At 31.6% G+C, this 21,282-nt stretch overlaps 2 protein-coding genes across 5 annotated transcripts in view; one reads left to right on the forward strand and one right to left on the reverse strand.

The window, feature by feature from the left end:
- The first annotated feature begins 460 nt into the window (after window positions 1–460).
- On the forward strand, window positions 461–2,428 carry LOC143225997 (U3 small nucleolar RNA-associated protein 15 homolog). The gene has a single exon (XM_076456326.1). It carries the CDS (start codon window positions 804–806, stop codon window positions 2,355–2,357), a length of 1,554 nt encoding a protein of 517 aa, XP_076312441.1. The 5' UTR covers window positions 461–803; the 3' UTR covers window positions 2,358–2,428.
- Window positions 2,429–14,364: 11,936 nt separating this feature from the next.
- The window catches only part of LOC143226003 (uncharacterized), a 49,298-nt gene continuing 42,380 nt past the window's right edge, over window positions 14,365–21,282 (reverse strand). For all 4 annotated transcript variants that reach the window (XM_076456361.1, XM_076456340.1, XM_076456351.1 and 1 more), the window contains one exon: window positions 14,365–20,507. In XM_076456361.1, the coding sequence (XP_076312476.1) occupies window positions 20,442–20,507 (66 nt within the window). In that variant the 3' untranslated portion in view covers window positions 14,365–20,441. The remainder of the gene's footprint in view (window positions 20,508–21,282) is intronic.

Raw genomic sequence — 21,282 nt, forward strand, 5'->3', positions numbered from 1 at the left:
AGTACTAATGACACAAAAGCATATTGGATTCATTGGCCAAGAGTAACCTCATACTCCAGTTAATGCTTCTAGATTTCTATATCGCTGCTATTTTCTTGTGCATGCTTTTCTGCTACTAATATATTATTCACCAAAATAAGAGCATATATATATGTGTGTGTAAATATATAGACAAAAAGCCAGTTAACGAAAATAGTATATTTTTTATTTGTTCAAATACTGGCAAAACTGCATAATTTCGCTTTTCAGTCTAACAGTTAATTTACTTTCAGTAGGCACACGTATAATATACCTATTATTCGTTAGGAAATATAAAAATCGCATTCAGTCACATTTTCAAAATCGCAAAAAACATTGACTCATTTTCTCGTGAACTTTCTGTTAAAGTGTAAAACAATATCAGACGCGTTTTAATCTTATTATGTGTATTGAAGAAGTAATATCTTATTTTCTGCCTGAGATGTAATTTCACCTAGCGTGAGATGTTGTGAATGTTTCATTCTGTGAACGCGTGTCGAATTTTGTTCATATGGATAAATTTAGAAGTTAGGTTGAACTACTTGAAATTTTTAGTTTTAAGGTTGTGGTCAGCACTGTATATGATGATTATTTTTTAAATAATACGATTTACAGTTTATTTGTTGTGAATGCAAATGTAGGATTAATTGGCTAGATTTAGCGACTTAACGATTAAGCCTAGTTTTTAAACGTGTACTAAGGACGTGCCATTCTTTAACTTCTGTTCAATTTGAACTTACTACTTTCAGTATTTTTCGAAACGCGTCAGTTTTAAAACTTGTACGATGACTGACTTTAAACGAACCGACGTGGAATTAAAACCACGTGGCAAAACAAAGGTAACTGCTGAAACTTTATATTGGAAAAATTTTAGATCTCCAGTTGCTATCAAAGACTATGGTGCAATAGACTACATTGACTTTTCCCAAGAACAGCCTTACAACCTTGCAGTAACTTCTTCATCTAAAATACAAATATATAGTTCTATGAATGCTCAAATAAACCGCACTTTATCTAGGTTCCGACAAAGAGCATTTGGAGGCAAGTTCCGAAGAGATGGAAGACTCTTAATTGCTGGTGACGAGGAAGGAGATGTTCGTTTGTTTGACATTCAGACAAAATCATTACTTAGGATTTTCAAAGGACATAAAGGGCCAGTACACAGGTGTTTTTTTGGAAGCTCAGAAACCCAGATTGTAAGTTTTTCTGATGACATGTCAGTTTGTTTGTGGGATATTCCAAGTGAATCAAGGCTACAATGCATTCAAGAACATAAAGATTATGTACGAGCAGGAGGAATGAGTTTACTAAGTCAAGATGTTGTTGTTTCTGGCTCGTATGATCATACTGTTAAAGTGTTTGACTTACGGAAGAACCGCTGTGTTTTCTCTTTTGATCATGGTTATCCAGTAGAGTCTCTTCTGTTGTTTCCATCAGGGACATCAGTTGTGTCAGCAGGTGGTACCAGTATAAAAATTTGGGATCTTCTCAATGGAAAAATGTTTTGTGATTTGAGAGAGCATCACAAAACTGTAACTTGCCTTAGTTTTGCAAGGGATCAAGGATGTATCTTATCAGGTTCACTTGATAAACATGTCAAAGTATTTGAAAGTGGAATATACAAAGTGGTTCACACACTGGACTATCCCTCACCAGTTCTGAGCTTAGCTGTTTCTCCAAATGACATGGTTATTGCAGCTGGAATGGTAGATGGTCTTCTTTATATCCAGAACAAAAAAGAAAGTGTGGAAGAGCAAAATCATAATTTTAAAATGAATAAGAAAAATAAGCTGCATTATAAATATCGTGTGTATAATCAGTATAAACCAGAAGATTCAGACATCACTGTGGTAAATGATGAACATAAAAAACTACCAAGGTATGATCACTACCTACGTACCTTTCAAGTAAGCAGAGCTTTAGACTGTGTGCTTAGGAAATACATACAAGAAAGGAAGCCCGAACTAACTGTTGCAGTTATTCAAGAGCTTATACGTCGTGGATCACTCAGAGCTGCAGTAGCTGGAAGGGAAGGAAAATCTATGGTATCGCTTTTCAAATTTGTTTCCAAGTATCTGCATGATTCACGGTTTCAGGCTATACTTATGGATGTTGCATTTATACTTATTGAGATCTATGCTCAAAAACTAGGGGAATCTGATCAATTGCAACAACAGTTTAATAGCTTAAAAAGTGCCATTGACCAGGAGATGAAAATTCTGCATTTATTTATGAAAATTCGAGGAACTATTGGTGCTGTTAGAGCTGGAATTTATTTCAACAAAAATCCAGATATATGTTATTTCACAGACACTTTAATACAAAATGTAATTCAATGATAATTTGTATTAGAAATTTGATTCATCTTGTAAAAGTCCATGGAAAATAAAAAGTGTAAGTAAGTGTAGAACTGAGAAAACTTGTTTTACATGTCACAGTGCCAAATTGGCAAATGTTATTTTACCTGTTATGTTAAAAAATTTGTTTTAGAATGATATTTAAGAAGTCTACTCGTGATATTAATTTGAGGTCATGATTTTCACAAATTCTGCACATAACTTTACAGTTGTAAAATACTGACATACGTTGTAAAAATGTGTAACAAGTTAGTTTAAAAACTAAGGTGCTTTCCTGACTAAAAGATTTACAATTGACAGAATTTCTTTCTCATTTAAGTAATATCTTGCTAGGATAAAATACATTACAAATAGACATTAAAATTTAAACTAAAATTTCAGAGATTATCCTGTGTAGGTACAATATTGTTAAAGTTTGATGCTATGATTACAGAATGAATTAAAAGCAGTTAACTAGATATTGTATTAAATACATATATATAGTTTTAAAATTATTATTAAGTTCCAATTAATTTTGTATTTACTTCAGAAACATGTGCAAATGTAAATGGAGTAAAACAAATTAGCAACTATAAAATTAATTTAATTAAACTTTCTTAGTAGGTTTTTTCTTCTAAGTTAATCTTGAGTAGCAGAACCAAGTAAATTATCTTTAGACTTGAAATAAAATGAATCATGAATAGGGCTAAACATGTTAATTTTTTCAATATAAATTGTTTAAGATGGCTATTTTGAAGAGAAGAAATATTTAATTCTAAACATAATAGTGAGCAATTATATCATATAATGTGGAAATATTATGTGTCTGATATCTCAGTATACTAGGCCTGTTTGAATTTCATTTTATTCTGTAAAATTTTAAAAAGTACAGTTTTCTTTACTTAGCTTAAAACTGTATGATATCCCTGATCAGATAGGAAACTGAAGGGGATGGATATGTCAATATATCCATGTTTAATTTGTACAACTAATGTAGACCTTTAATTGTAGCTAAACTGTAACATGAATTGTTCACTGTTAATTTTGAAAGTGCAGTAAAATATGCTTACATATGTATTCAGTTATCTAAGACCATATTTTTATGTGAAATGTAATATTGAAAAGTTCCCTCTGTTTCATATTCAGAATTCAAGGTAGCACCTTAATGATAATATGCAGTTTAAGTTCTCTTTCTTCCTTGTGTATTGATAAAGACAAAACATTATATATGTAAAAATGGGTTGAGAAAATTTTTTATGTAAAGGAGCAAACAACGTTTCAACTTTTCTTCAGTCATCATCAGGTTCACAAAGAAAGAAAGAGGTAACTGACCGAAGAAAGGTTGAAATGTTGTTTGCTCCTCTACATAAAAATTTTCTCTATAAGTGGGTTTTCTCGTCATCACGGATTAAAGACAAAACATTATTCTCAAAAAGCACTCATCCACAGAATGTAGCCTAGCATATGACCTTTGTTGCATCTATACAATTTTATTGGTTCTGAACATTAATAACTATGAAGAAGGCTTGCTGGTTGTGATACTAACCATAGAAACTGTTTACATGGGTTCTTAGTATTTCCTTTCAAACATAATATACAAACAGTAATGGGTCATTTAGTTTTTTATGGCTGTCACTGCACTCCCACCTTTGTAGAAAGTAAGAAATGTAATAGCTCTGTTTTTCAGGAATTCCTAAAGTGCTGCCTAAACTGTTGTTGTGGTCTCCATTACTATTTATAGCAATTCATTCCATAATTAGTTACCTTGTTAGAAAACTGTAAATGTTGTATTTGGAGATTAGCCTGTCTTTTCCAAGTATTAAAATAGTGTCTTTTCACCCTGTTATCTCAGGAAATTCGACCTCTGTATCCTATCAATCCTATAGATAATCTTATAAATTCCAGTAAAATCAGGGTCATGCTTGTTTTTCTCAAGAGAAAATAGGAATTATTATTTCACATCTATAGAATAACCCCAGAGCATTCTTGTAGTCTTCATCTAAACCCTTTCCAATGAGTTAGTATCCTTTCTTAGATAAGAAAACCAAAACTGTGCACAATATTCTGAGTGAGGCCTAACTACCGATTCTTATAGATTATTACCCTTGACATGTAATAGAACATGTAAGTTCTATTAACTTCACTACAAGTAAAAGAGAACTCCTTCCATGGCTTGAGTAACTAAGCCACCAGTATTTCAAAATATTTTTCTTCAGTCATACTGTTGGGTAGGTTTTTCATGCATCCAAGTTATGATAATCCACTGGGCCAAATGAATTATCTTGAATACTGTCAACTTAGTTTCCTTTAATAATAAGTTATAAAACTTAATTTATGCCTAACTAAAGTATGGTGGGTTTATTGATTTTCAGTATAAAAGGTCTACTGGTTTGTTTTTTCTATTTAGTTTAGACAGTTGAAAAATCTTATGTACAATTTTAAAACATGTTTTTGTCAATACATTTACAAGTATGTTGATTTAATACTAGGAAGTTGACTAGGAAACATAACTAAGTTACTAACTGTAAATACTTATTGCCCTGTATCATTTCACTGTGGTGTTTCATGCTCATTGTTTGTGGGTAAAGTAGCTGTAAATGTGTCTAGCTGAATACATTGTGTAGTTGTTAGTAAAAATCTTAACCATTGATGTACCTTGCATTGTCTCTGGGATATATCCTCTGTTTTGTTTTGGGGGTGATGTAACACAGAAAGATTATATTCTATTCTTTATATAGCTATTGATCTTTTTTAGTGTGGACAGTATCAAAGAATATTCAGTACATTTAAATTTCATTTTGAGTTTACAGTTAGCTTTTACACTAAGATTTATTTTTTAAAATAGGCTTGATGTTTTAGTCACTTGTGTGATCATTCTCACTTTTGTACTTGAAAATGATCACACAAGTGATTGAAACACATATCTGTTTAAAAAACATCTGGCTGTAAAATCCATGACTTGTAAAAGAATACTCAGTAGTTTTGTTCAATGATTAGAAGGTGAATTACAAAAATGATGTTAAAATCTTATTATTCAATGGTAGTGGGTGTTGTGGACTAGTTGCCATTTCACACTTATCTGTTCAAAGTTAAAGATGACTAGTACAGCTTTACACGAATATCTGAAATATACAATTTATTCAGTATTGTGTCCTGTGTCTTTGAGCTTTTATGCAGACTGAGTTTCAAAATCTTCATATTGAGAGAAATGTCATTTTCCACAAGTTGAAGGCCTTAAGAAGACAAGTTCTTGACTAAGAGTAGCTGACTGTCTGAGAGAGTACTCAAGTGAAGGTGACATTGTTTCCTGGACATTGGTTTTTCTATCAGTACAGAGGTTCATGACTGATTTCTCCAACAACAGTCTCGGGAAGGATAACTGCAGACTGGGGCTTTCATAGTTGTGGAACAGAAAGCATAAACAACTAAGGGACACCACTCTGAGTTAGAATCTGTTGGTCTTAAATTAAATGGAATGTTAAGGATCCCTGTGGCTAATTGAAGAACACTAGATGATGCTGGTGAACACTGACTGTAGCAAGTCAGTTGACTAACACATGGTAGTGCTTACTGTAATCGTTTGTTTTTCATACCTGTGGCCATGTAGAATAGTGAATGTATTTATTATTAAATACTGCATTTAGTTTGTGTCATTCTGAGTGTTTATTGATGTATGACATAGTGGGTAGAGTAGTTATTAATCCTATTTGAAGGTACATGAACTAGAAGGTTTTAGTTTAACTGAATTATGTCCACACGTACTTATTTTGTGATGCAAAGAGAGATTCAAATGCAATGGTTTATAGATGGTAGTGCAGCTATCAGGAAATACCTTGCAAAGATAAAAGATGCTTATCTTCATTAATACTGTGCATAACACTGAAGATAGGCTGACTATAAGAATGTATGATGACATGTACTGCTGATATGTATCTGATAATATATGTATATATAAATTTATATATGTTGTGTGTGTGTGACGTTGCACAAGTTTTCAGTCTCTGACATAGCCAGATGGTTAGAGCAACTCATTATTTGAGGGTCACAAAATCAAATCCCTGTCACACTAAACATGCTCACCCTTTCAGCTGTAGGTGCATTATAATGTAACAATAAATCCCACTATCATTTGATAAAAGAGTAACCCAAGAGTTGGTGATGGGTGGTGATGCCTAGTTGCCTTCCATCAAGTCTTACACTGCTAAATTATGGACAGATAGCCCTCATGTAGCTTTGCCCAAAATTCAAAAACAAGTTTTCAGACATTACATAGTCATTCATAAGTGGTATTAGCAAATATATCAAATATATAGAGAATACAAATCAGCAAATGAATAAAATTAGAGGATTTGATCTTAATGTTAAGATTTATGAAGCAACTTAGGATTACTGATATACAGAGCATTACTGGAAAATAATGTGCACACTTCATTTTATTTAATACTGATTAAAAACATTTTCTGTTTTGACACTGAAATATTTGATCAATAATGGATTTTCATTGAATACTTAAGAGTAACAGGAGAGATCGATTACATTTGAGAAAAAAAAAAAAGGTTTTACCCACAATTTGTATTAGTGTTAATCAGAGATATATTTTTGATTAGATTGTATCAAACTGAAACATTCATTTACTGGTGAAATCTGCTAAAACTAAATTATACATATCAAATATAAGCTTGATGTACTCAGTGTTTTATTTGTTTTTGAGGGTATAGTACAATTGTACAGTTAGAAATGTCTCGTAACCATACAGTTTTGTTTAATATTAATATTTATTTTAATATAAAGGTTATAGATAAAGCGCATTTTAGTTTTGACTGTAAACATACAGTCTGAGGCAGAAAGTGACTTGTGTGGCATATATTAAATTTGTACTATGCTTGTATCTGATTAAATTCTAATGAAAGTAATATGTTTATACTAATGGATTCCCAAGATAAGAATCTAAAAGCCAGTGCTTGTTCAAGCTAGCTCTTCTGGTTTTGGTTGCTTGTGTATGAACCCCTGTTAACAGTTTTATCCCATTTTTCTGCAATTTGACTCTGCTATTGTAACAACCAGACAATAGTTGAAGAATAACATGCATATGAAAAGCAGCTATGTTAGCTGTCAATATTAGATAACAATGGACTTCAAAGAACAAAAAGTATAAACTGTTCAAGTATAGAACTCAGACAAAACATGTTGGACCAGAGCTACAGATAATGTACATGTGAATATGCGGGTAGAAACAGCACTTGACCAAGACAATATTTGTGACCAGTTCATTGCAATATTTAAACTAATAGTTTTAACTGAGCTTCTAAAGAGTCAGAATCCAAGAGCCTGGCATGGCCAAGTGTGTTAAGGACTCGTAATCTAAGGGTCGCGGGTTCGCATCCCTGTCGCGCCAAACATGCTCGCCCTTTCAGCCGTGGGGGCGTTATAATGTGACGGTCAATCCCAATATTCGTTGGTAAAAGAGCAGCCCAAGAGTTGGCGGTGGGTGGTGATGACTAGCTGCCTTCCCTCTAGTCTTACACTACTAAATTAGGGACAGATAGCCCTCGAGTAGCTTTGTGCGAAAAAAAAACAAAAAACAGAATCCAAGTCGACAAAGCAGTTTTGTATCCAAATTGTTTCTTAAAATTATTGACTATTATGGCTATCTTATTTTCGGCATTCATTCTGCTGCTTGGCCAGCTGCATTCTAGCATTGAATATCACGTTTTCTTTGAGGAGTAAGCTAAGATTTCCAAGCTTCTGATGATAACCACGGCGGAGGAAGATATTTTCCAGAAAGAAACTTACAACATGCAATACTTCTCAAAAGCTGTTCATATCTTCTCCCTTTTACGCGAAGACTGAGACATCAAGTTAACAGAGATGCCCCTCGAATGCCAGTATAGGCAATGATGAGCCCTCTACATAATTGGTCTAATACTACTTGAGTGGCAAAAAACAAATGAATTAACTTTAACTTTTTTTTTTAAAATTGATATCCTATTAGTTATCGTTTTAAAGTATTTTGCACCGGTAATTCCAAAAATTACATTTTGATCTTTGTATGTATATAAGGTACCACACTATCATATTCCTTTTATCTCAAGTTTTAAAATTATTAATATTGCTGTTCATCATTAGTGCATGACATTAATAATAATATTATGAATATTATAAAAACAAAATAATCGACTTTATCCTTAGTTTCAATGAATGAAATTCACTATGATTTCACCCAGTTTTGTGGGTTCAGCATGGCCAGGTGGATAAGGCACTCGACTCGTAATCCGAGAGTCACGTGTTCGAATCCCCGTCACAACAAACATGCTCGCCCTTTCAGCCGTGGGGGCGTGAAAATGTGACGGTAAATCCCTCTATTCGATGGTTAAAGAGTAGCCCAAGAGTTGTCGGTGGGTGGTGATGGCTAGTTGCCTTCCCTCTAGTCTTACACTGCTAAATTAGGGACGGCTAGCGCAGATAGCCCTCGTGTGGCTTTAGGAGAAATTCAAACCAAACCTAGTTTTGTTTGATGCTCGTAGTAACTACTTAAAGTTTAAAAAATTATATGACTTGTTTTTTTTCACCAGCCGTCCAGTGACACAACAGTATGTCTGCGGACTCCCACCGCTATAATCAGGGTTTCCATACCTGTGGTGGGCAGAGCACCGATAACAATTTGTGTAGCCTTTATGCTTAATTCCAAAACACCTTTTTCCACCAGTAAGTCAGATATTTATTGCAATTTAATTCTGTTAAATGTATATATGTCATTATCCCTTTTCACCGGTAACATTATGGTTATCACTTTTGTTATTTTGTCTGTGCAAGTATAGTATATAAAACATATTACCGTTAATCAACAGGAATTTCAAATGTTACACATTAAAAAATGTGGTATGCGGGTTTTTCTTAATTTTTAACAAATAGAATTAAAAGAAAAATGAGCTATAGTGTTATATTTAAAATATACCCCTTTACCATTAGGAACTTATTATGCAACAGAAATTTTTGTATCTTGTAAATTTTACTTGACTTTATCAAACACTTACATTTCTCTACTATAAGTATGCAGATTAATTATTATTCAAGAGTTTTATGTTCATTACTCTGCATGTTTATTATTGTATTTTGCAAGTGTGTGTCATAAAATGCTACATTGTAAAATATGTTTCACATATCTCAGTCATCCTAACTGTAATCGTCATTGTTATATGTTACATAATGTATCACTCTATGTATTTTTATATTTTTTTTACTTTTTCTTCTTCCTGGGCAGAAAGTGTTATTTCCCAATTGTTTATGCCAAAAGTAAATGGAAAAGACCTATTTTTCTCTTCAAACTTCGCTTTTGTGACCTGGGTAATGAAATTTTCAAATTTACCCATTTTCCAGAACACTACAGGTAGATTCAGTGCTGAGTAGCTGATAGAGAATTTTCTCGAATTTACAAGAATTTTCAAGAACTTTCTAGAATGTTTTAGAACTTCACTCGTCAAAATGGACTCTGCTTCTGCCACATTGTATCCGGTCTGTGCAAGGCAACTGGAATTGCCTGTAACCTGAACGAGTGGCGCCTCTTCATTGATAGCTCATCCAGAAGCCTCAAAGCTGTACTGCTCCATAACGGGAATAAGTATCTTTCTTTTCTTCTGGCTCATTCGGTGCACCTTAAAGAGGAATACAACAGCGTCTAGACCTTACTAGAAGCCTCGAAGTATGATGAATATAGCTGGAAGGTTATCGGAGACTTCAAAATGGTGGCCTTCCTAATGGGTCTCCAAGGAGGCTTTACAAATTTCCCGGTTATCTTTGCCTTTGAGACAACAAGGACACCACAGTGCACTACAACAGGAAGCACTGGCCACAACGGACCGAGTTCTTTGTGTGGAGATACAATATCAAGTGTGAGCCACTAGTGGACCTCCAGAAGGTGTTGTTCCCACCATTGCACATAAAATTGGGTCTTATGAAACAATTTGTCACAGCTCTTAATAAGGAGTCTGCAGCTTTCAAGCACCTTCGAGACTTCTTCCCTGGGCTATCTGAGGCAATGGTCAAAGCTGTTGTCTTCATTGGGCCACAAATAAAGAAGATCCTGGAGTACACAGAATTCCCCAAGAAGCTCAGTAGGAAGGAAAAAAGTGTGGGGCAGCTTTGTCGCAGTGGTTTGGGGCTTCTTGAGCAATCATAAGGCCGCAAATTATGTGGAACTGGTTGAGGCTCTGATGAAGCGGGATGTCCCTGAAAGTCCATATCTTTAACGCTCATCTTGGTAAATTCAAGAAGAACATGGGAGCACACTCAGATGAACAAGACTAGCGCTTCCATCAAGATATACTGGACTTTGAACGCCGCTACCAAAGAGCGTATAACGAAAACATGATGGGAGACTATATTTGAGGACTAATACGTGAAAGTAATTTACATTACATCGCAAATCCCGAGAAACTACTCACTTCTAAACATTTTTGTTCATTTCTGTATAACTTTAGTATAAATATATGGAAATCTCGATTTATATGTTGTTTTATTCAGACCTTATGTAAATGAAAATGTGCAAATTTGCTCCTTTTTACATAGAAAATAGGTTAATTTCTAGATTTCATTATCCAGGTCACAAAAGCAAAGTCGAAGGGAATAATGGCCATTTTCTGTACTTTCACAACATAAGCAATTGTGAAATAACACATACTATACTATCCAGGAACACAATTTGTGTTACACTGTATTATTTGACATATTAGTTTTGTATGTAAATGTTGAAATCATTTTCAACGTTAATTGGATCTATATCATCATGCGTTTCTGATGTTTATATATTTTATAGTGTTTATATATTATAAAATAACTTTGAGGATTATTATTGTGGACTGTAACAATAAATTAAATTGTATCTTTGTTAAAGAGTTTTCCGATGAATCCCAGTTGTAGTATGTGATTTCCATCGAACATCATTATTAAAGTACATTTTTATAATGTGAATTGAAACATTATGAAAAGATTGTATTGTCTGTCTCACCTATATGTTTTGTCGTGTGTTTTATATGAACAAAAGCATCTTTCACCAAACTTAAGCAGCACATTACTTTTCGTTTTTATTATATTTTAAAATTTAAATTTATGAGCGCTTTGAAGATAAACATGGAAGGAAGTAGTTTGGTATGCAAAGTTTACCTAATGTTTCTTTCTGTTTAGTTTGAACAGTTTGTTTTGTTCACAAGCATGCGAAGTGGTGTTAAATCACTGTCATCCAAGTTACTTATTGTTTGGTTTTATGTGCTCTTTCTCGTTGGAAAGAATGCTAAAATTATACATTGCAAGTTTAAGGAGCAATTTTTCAAGTGTACTCATTATTCTGGTTATGTTTCATAGTCAAATATTGATTTATATTTACTAAATATTGTGCCTTGTCCCTTTCTTTCAAGTCAATCACAGGCTTCAAATTTACTCTGTCATACATTTTCTTCCCATCCTCTCGATACTTGTAGTTATTTTTACCGAAATGAGTAAACAGTGTAAATAAGAATACTGCAAATCTCGTTGTTTTGTTTTTTTGTAAAAAATATGCTCTTTCAGGCCCCAACATTTAAATATGGAAATAAATTTCCAGACCGTTTCTGACATTAGGAAACAGTGATTAGCGCTTATTAGGTAGTAAGATCAAGAACAAATACACCTGCAGCTACTTCCTGATCCACCGACAAGAATTCGTAAGAGCGTGAATTAAAAAGCACTTTATCCTTCCAAGGCAATCAGACAAGAAGGTGCCAATCTCCATTTGATTCAATTAACTCTTGGGAAAGTTAAACTTTACTGAGCAATGCTATATCGCAATCAAGGAATTATTTGTAAAGCAAAAGTTTGTAAACACTACTTTTAAATTAAAAGGAGTGGAAAACATGTAGCACAGCCCGGTATTGCATCATTTTCAAACTACTGGACTAATTTTGTTTTATTTCTGAGTTGTATAAATCAGTTGTTTCATTTTTTTTTTAAGTCGTAACAAGTATACGTACTTGCATGTAGTTGTCAATATTCAAACATGATTTAATGTAGGAGTTAATTCGGGGCACATATTCATAAATTGTCCTCCCCTTAGGGAGTGTGTTTATACAGTTTTAAAATCGCGTAAGAGAAAATTATCGGTTGGAGTGAAGTTTTTGTTGTTGTTGACTTTCCTTCAAAACTACTCTACTTTGTGAGGCCAATCAAGCTAGCTAGCTTAAACGAGGTGCAACAACATCAACTCATACTTTGCTCGTCGTGGACCTGGACTATCGATAAAATATTCAGTTCTAAACCAGATGTAAACTCAGTATAGTTTGTAAATCTCTTGTATATAGCTCATCATTTGTAATAGTTATTTGTAACAACCGTTATTATAAATTGCAGTTTTTGTTTGTACATTAAAATTTGTTAAGTTGCATGTATCAATCTTGTTAATACTAACATAAATCTAATACCTACTAGCATTTAATTAATTACTAAATTCAAATTAAAATTCTGGTTATTTGAAAAAAAAAATGCTTTAAAATATGCAGTATAAATCGGAGGCTCGTCCGAAATAAAGGATATATTACACTTTTTTTATTATTATATCACAGATATTTCGGGTTATAAAATCTCAAAGTTATACAGTTTCTTTTGTAAAAACTCAAAGCTCCCATTATTCTTTTTCTTTATTTCTGTGAAAATTATAGTGACAAAAACAACAGTATAAATGGCTGAAAATATTCAAATAATATTTTTGACAAATGGCTGATTTCCAAATAATTGTGGCAACAGTGTTACTCGGTATTGAGGCTTACGTTCTGCACACGGGAATTATTACATAAAAGTAAAGCACTACCCGCATATTTTGGATGTTCCGTTATCGTACAAGGCCACATTACTAACCAATACGGGCCCGGTAAGGCAAAGCGTGTTAAGGCGTGCGACTCGTAATCTGAGGGTCGCGGATTCGCATCCCCGTCGCGCCAAACATGCTCGCCCTTTCAGCTATGGGAGTGTTAGAATGTTACGGTCAATCCCACTATTTGTTGGTAAAAGAGTAGCCCAAGAGTTGGGGGTAGGTGGTGATGACTAGCTGCCTTCCCTCTAGTCTTACACTGCTAAATTAGGGACGGCTAGCACAGATAGCCCTCGACTAGCTTTGTGCGAAATTCAAAAAACAAACTAACTAACTAACCAATACGTCCAAATGTTACTTTCCCTCGTTGTTCTTATCACTGAATGCATTGAAAGTCACAATTTTTGTCCATTGCATAACGGGAAAGTGGACCCAGTATGTCGAGATTGTTAGGGCGCTTGACTCGTAATCTCAGGGTCGTGGGTTCGAATACTCATTCCACCAAACATGCTTGCCATTTCAGCTGTCTGGGCGTTATAATGTAACGGTCAATCCCACTATTCGTTGGTGAAAGAGTAGCCTTCGAGTTGGCAGTGGGTGGTGACGACTATCTGCCTTTCATCTAGTCTTACACTGCTAAGTCAGGGACGGCTATCGCAAATAGCTTTCGTGTTGCTTTGCGCGAAATTCAGAAAACAAACAAATGGAAAAGTGTGTACATTATAGCTAAGATGGCGTTAAAATATATAATTTGATATTAATAAACATTATAAACCAATTTCTTAACCTCCTTTACACAAACAGTTTTTTCAAGGTAATAATGACTACTAACGTTATTTGGAATCCTTCCGAAAAGTACTGGAGAGAATATAACAAATATGTCAATCATGATATTATTTTTATTCACGTCTTATAATTATTATTTAGCAGATACAAAAACATAACATTTTTTCTTCTTAAAATGTAAATATACATAAGAGTGCCGTAATATTTTCGTATACATTATAAAGGTTTTACAGCAAATTCTGAAGTCCTAATTAGACCTACATAATTTTAACAGTACACACACACACACGTGAGGTTTAAAAACAAACGAAGATATTTTGTTATACATTAACTGTACTTCAGCACGAAAAACTAAATGTACGTTGAAATTTGATAAAACTTTTCACAGTGTAATTAAGAATAATTTTTATTCAACCCAGAACAATAATTCCACTTCCAAAATGTACAATATAATCATCATTAGTTTACAAAGAATAGATCCAAGTAATTGATGATATAAACCAAAACAAAACAAGAATTTAACACCTTTTCACCACAAACTACACTAGAGAAAATTGTATCACACCTTTATTACAAAGCATATTTCAATAAAAAGTAATTTTTCATTAAAATATAAAAAAGAAAATTGAAATTTAGGAAGAGAGAAACTGTTCACGGTGTTTAAACACACTGTACGGCTAAAACTAATGTAGTAACTGCCAAGCCAAGTATAACTTTTATTGCAACGTTACAGTAGTTATTACTTGGACATCAGCTTAAAAAGGTGACCAAATTATTTTTAGCACAGTGCACACACACAGTGTTGGTTAGGATATTTAATGTAACTACTTTTATATATATTTTTTTTAATTTTTATGATTTAATATCTTATTAATGCTTATTATTTTACTATAGTACTTATTGTACATAGCACTTATTTTTTCATATTAAAGAAAATTTCACGTTGTTTGCTCAGTACTTGTGGATTTAGGGCTAAAATGTTAAGCTAGCTGAACCAAACACGTTTAATACAGTAGAAACAGTGTTCGGTAGGATATTTAATATACCTACTTTAATTAATTGTATTTTAATGCTGTGTTTTTATTATAATAAATATTAATTATTGTTAGCTTAGTATTGGATTTAGTACTAAGTTAAGACTCCAAGGCTGAACAAAAGTTTACGAGATATTAAATTTAAGACCTAAAAAATTGTTAACTGCAAGGGTACCCAAATTATGAAACAATACATTGTAATCAGTGTAATACAGTCTGAACATTACGTTTAAATAGCTATGCTCGTTACATGCTGGGTTTATGTTTTTTAGTTTTTATCTATGTGAGTAGTTTAAATATTCAGTATTATCCTCAAAACAAATCTGTATGAAATAGTTTGAAAATCAGCTGATGTATGGCTATTACAATTTAAGAAAAATCTTAAATTAACGATGAAGTGAAAGAATTGAAATATTAGTTCCAAGTAAAAAATACACTTGTTTTCAATAATTTTCCAAACCCATCCTAAATAATTTATTTTACATTACAATAAATCACTAAATGGGTGTGAAAAACCTATTTCATGTTACCAGTAGCTGTTCAGATAAAAGCATGATCAATCAGTAAATAAATATCTATATTCAACATTCATTTCTAATCACACAAGAACTTTTTATGGACATCTGTGCTGCAAAAATGTCTAAATATGAACTGCTCTAAACATAAGTTGTACCTCAAACTTATAACTTTAAATTGTAATTAGTTAATAATATTGCAGAATTACATTTGGGCATGCTGTGACTTCATATATACACATATATTGTGTAAAATCCGTATTCTAACACTTAGACATGCAAAGAAAAAATACACAATATTTGAAAAAACAATTAAGCAGAAAAAAGATATCACAAAACCAAATGTGTATTTTTTAACCTCATCTGTAGAACTTGCTATAAAGAGTGATAATAGGGACTTGTACAGTATTAAACTGACAATAAGTAACAAGTTATAACTATAACAACTATTGAGTTTAAATCTACAGCACCATTTTGGAAATGTTTTAAATTTAACATAACCCTTATCTAACCACTGACAATACAACCAAAAGAATACAACAAATAATCACACAAGTAAGAAAATATCTGCCAATGACAAAATCACTCCTATTCAACTAAATATAAAACTGTTCCAAACTTGACTAGTTACCATAATTATTTTTTAAATTTCCTTAATTTGGTTAATTGTACTCAAATGTTGTTGACAAAAAAGAAATGTACATTTACTTTAAAGCACAAGGCAAAGGACTGTAATGCAGTAATACTTATAAAAAGTTCTGAAGAAAAATCAAAATGTCAGATGTGTCTACAACTAATTACAATTTTGATTCTCCAGTTTGGTTTACAACAAATGAAGTTACACTGTAAAGGTAAAATCTACTTATAAGATAGTTGAAATGACAAGGAGGTTCAAAAGCAAATGACAAATGTATAATCAACTTTAACATATTGGAAATTAATGACATTTTTATCCTTGGAATATGTAAATCATCAGAGATGCATTCTTTCTTTTTTTAAAACTAATTTTTCATGATTATTATCAGGGTTTGTTGATTAATAGTAATTTTCTTCACTTTCAAAGTTTATCACCCATTCGTTAAGCTGGAGTATATGCCAAAATTTAGCATATGATTATTCAAACAGCCTTATTAGTGTCTGTGAGTTAAAAAAACACTAATGACAACAATTAACTTTGCAATATTAACAGTAATTAAGAGTATTCAAAAATAAAGAGAAAACTTAAATAATAAACACAAAGTATAAATTTGTAAAAAAATCTTAAAATTTGGAGAAATGTTTCAGTGTTTAAAAATATTTTAATCCTTCTATTCTCAAGAGATCAAATAGATGCACATGGTCAACATAGGACTATTTTATACACAACTTTTGTTTTCATTATTCAAGACACTTTTACAAAGTGACTTATAATTATAACAGAACATAAAACCTTTTCAGTTGTTAAATAGTATATTTATACCACGAAACAACACTAGAAGAGAGTATATAAAGTTCCCACGTTTAGAACTTTAATAAGAGTTAAATTGATTTACACTTTACTACTAAAAAATTCTTCTCAATCATTTTGCACTCATCTAGGGTACTACATAAAATTACAATAAATCCAAAGCTTTAAATTTAAGCATCCTTTAATAATTGTGAAATTTAGTAGTAACTTATTGTATAGTAAATAACACATGAAGTACTGGACCACATTCGTTTTATGAACACAACTGTAAGATATAAATATTTCACTCAATAATTAATGTATTGTTGTTAAAAAAATATTTGAAATACCTATCCATACAAATGAAACTTAGTTACCAAAACTGTAGTGATAAGTATGTGTAAAAAATATATTTGATATACACATTTACTCTAAACTTTAGCTTTACACTTAAAATCATAATTTAGATGCTTTGTCTAAAATGGCATCCCTTCTCAAACTTACAAGTGAATTCATTATCAACTTGTGGAAACATCTAAAACAGCAAATTTACAAACAGCATATATAATGCATGAAAAATTAATCTGGTAGAAACATTATTAATTTTAACATCCTAACTATGTACTTCTTTACATAACTGAGTAAATGATGTAAAACTATATTTCTGAAACAAATAAAAAACCCTTATCATCACTTCATGTTTTCCTATCCACTAATGCATTATGACTTAAGTACTACTCACTTTTAAACATCTAACTAACAATAATGTTCTGCATATATAAAATGCTACTTGATGGTTACTAATTATAGCATACCATTTCTTCAGATATTCTGGTATTTAAATGCTATATACATTGGTTTAATAAATATTCTATACTTTTCAGGTAATTTGGTTGAGGAGGACATCCACACCTTTGCAAAATGGTTACTTTGTTTAAAACAATGGAAGCAAACTGAAATTTTGATATTTTAGGTTTTTACAAACAAAATACTAATGTTAAAGATAAAGTAATATTTCTTGAACTTTCTTATCTTATATATACAGTAAAAGAGAACAATTTGACTGTTATTTGGTATACTCTGTAGATTATTCAAATTTATGTTATCATAAGTAAACACAACATTCTACAACAGGATTCCTGTATGACATTTTATACATATGGGAGATTACGGAATTTTTCCCTTCTGCATAGTTGGTCAAAAAAAGAAAAAAGCTACTAAAAATATTCTGATTTATTTCCCTTTACACATTTCAAAATTAATTAGATGATGGTTTTACATATTTTAATGTCATTGAAAAAATTTACATGCTTTATTTCAAATATTTAAGATGTGTAAGCTTAAGCATTCAGTTTTACTGGGCTCAAAGAAAATAAAAACACTCCCATCACCTGTGAGTACATTTTTTTGTGACTGCATACTATATATATATACATACCAAAAATATATAAAATACACATTTTGTGATATTTTTGTCCTAAACAATATTAAAAAGTGAGTTAAGAAAATGCTCAAGCTTTGCATGTAAAACAATTAACCAAATGAATGATAAACTAATTTACATTATTGTTGAAAATACTTCTGATTGCTGAACTCATACTTAAAGGGAAAGTTAGCTCAGTGTTAAAACAAATCTATCAAAAGAAATTCATATTCAAACAGAATTAAATTTTTGGATATATAAACACATGCATCTTTAATAAAATAAATTCATCCTTGCATCATTCTACTGGGTATATTTTTTTGAGTTACAGACAAACTAAAAATTCTACTGCTTCTCTTTGTGTAACCTGTTATAATATACACATGTATTATAGGTTTAAAACATTTCTAGTGTCCACTCATTACCTAAAGGTACCATGTGAACAGGAAATTAGCATTGAGTAATAACCTAAAAGTAAATAAATCTATAAAACCACTTAGGACTTAAATATCAGAAACAAAAACAACACAGAGTACTCAGAGAAACACTGACAATGTACAATTACACTTGCATATGAAATGCTACACAAAAAAGCCATTAACTTTTGATGTACTGTCAAATAGAACAGTGAAGCCCCTGAGTGTTTAGAACAGCTGTAGTACCAGAAAATCTACAGTACATAACAAAACACTTACTTCAATATATAGTTTATAGTAAATAAAGCTGAGGGGTAAAAAAATAAGAAGAAATATTTCAAAAGTTACAGAGAATGCTAAAAGCCAAAGTTTCACTACTATCATAACAATTTAGAATGTTATTTATTATAAATTATAACAAATAGAAAAATTTTTGTATTTAAACAAATTCAACATGCCAGTTTATCAAACAAAATATGAAGTCTGAGATTAAAAGAAATATTAAAAATTTTAATGCATCATGCTGGCACAAGTACATGAATTATTCATTTAATAGCTCCAATCTATTTCACAACGATCAATATATGAAAGAATTATGTTTTAATACATGGGATATTGTAAGTGTTACTAAATGCAACTTCAGGAAGAACTCCCTACATCATCATCTATGCATTATATACTGCTGTTAAACATTCCAAATTTAAATGAAGGTAAAAATAAGTCATGAACTATTATTTTCAAAGTTTAACCACTGGTTTTATGTTTCCTGTTACAACTTGCATTGTACAAGCATTGTCCAAAACTTCAAAAGCACGGTTTTTACAATAAAAGTTTAAAAAAATCAAATAGATAAACTACAAGAACAAAAAAACTAGCCCCAACTTTAGAAAATTAAGTAAAATAAATATACATGTGCGTATGTTTATTCTTTTTTTGTAAATGTAAAAATATAATTTTTCAGCAATTAAGAAATTGAATTATTAATTAATTGCAACTTATTTTAAAAATGCTACTGCATACATTGTTTGAATAACAGTGGCAATGTCCTATAACATTCTATTGCAATCCTCCAGTATTTTATTTCAAAACTTGACTAAAACAATGAAAAGCCATTTGAAAAAGCCATCACCATCATAATTAGAAAGCTACTTAATTAGTAAGAACAAAAAAAAGGTTAAATGAAATACTCAGATTAGAATACACTCACTATAAAGGGTCAATGTCAATTGTCATTATAATTGCATACTTTATACCAAATTTTCAACATGGAAGCAACCACATAGTGAAATAAAGAATCTCCTATCACCAAACAAGATGAAGGAATTGGCCTCTCCTAAAATATAACTACATGTACCTTTTGAAAGTTCATAAATACAAAGTAAGTTTACAAAATAAACATCATTAATACACTAACCACTGTTACATTTTGTAACTCAGAACACCATAAGTAATAAGAAGGTAATATATATGCTACAATATATAACTGTGTCCATTTATCAACAGTCATCCTTCACAGCAATGTCCTGACCCATCAAAATGAAAAATGTTAGCTTTGAAAAGACTAAGACATTTTATGGTCTACTTACACACTTTATAACAAGCAATACATAAAACAATGAAATAATAAAACAGACCAAATAACAGAAGATTGTTTTAAACCTGAAGATTTATCCAATTTGCTAATCCTTGGTTCACTAGTTCTCGGTTGATGAAAACAACCTATTAAACAGCAAGAGAATAATCAGTGAAAAAAAACAAAGCAAACATCACACAAAATCAAAATAAGTTTTATTAGATCCTGAATTTTTTTAAAAGCAGGGTTGTTTCACAAACTTTTATTTTATAATTTTCTTCTCTCTCTTCCTCTTTTTCTCTAAAAAATAACAAAAATGTTGTGCCTTCAGTTATTTAATAAAAGTTTTTGCACATTCAGGAAGAAAAATATTGTAATATCTTGAGAGGAGGGGACTGGGAAAGAGGCTGAAATTGATTATTGTCACATATGTTAAGCAAAAGCTTTTATTACAATTTCTAGAAGTGGAGTCTAAAAGTCTGCTTGACTAATAGAAAACATTCTTTCTAAACTCAGACTCAGCTCTGCTTGACAGATTACCACCATCATATGACTAGCACATTTGTGCGGTTGTCAGCTTTGCTACGAGATGAAAATACTGATGACAAAAATGCTCACAGGCTGAAAAAGACTGACAGTGTTTACAAGAAGAAATCCACTGGGTATAATTTGACACAGTAGAAGTACCAGAACTCAAAAGCGGTACACATAGGTGAAAAAACCTAGCATGCAAATTTGGTTACTTTTTCTGAAAAAAAACAATGTTCTTGAGAGAATTAAATGTTGGGGGAAGTTAGTGTTTTTTCTCTTGTTATTAGTGCACAGATATAGTAAAATAAATTAAATGGAAGCAATAAGGTTAATATTAATTCTACACAAATATTTAAATATTTACTAAAAATGCACTAAATTTCCTTTAAA

This window comes from Tachypleus tridentatus, chromosome 1 (genome assembly GCF_004210375.1).
Source record: "Tachypleus tridentatus isolate NWPU-2018 chromosome 1, ASM421037v1, whole genome shotgun sequence".
Lineage (NCBI taxonomy): Eukaryota > Metazoa > Arthropoda > Merostomata > Xiphosura > Limulidae > Tachypleus > Tachypleus tridentatus.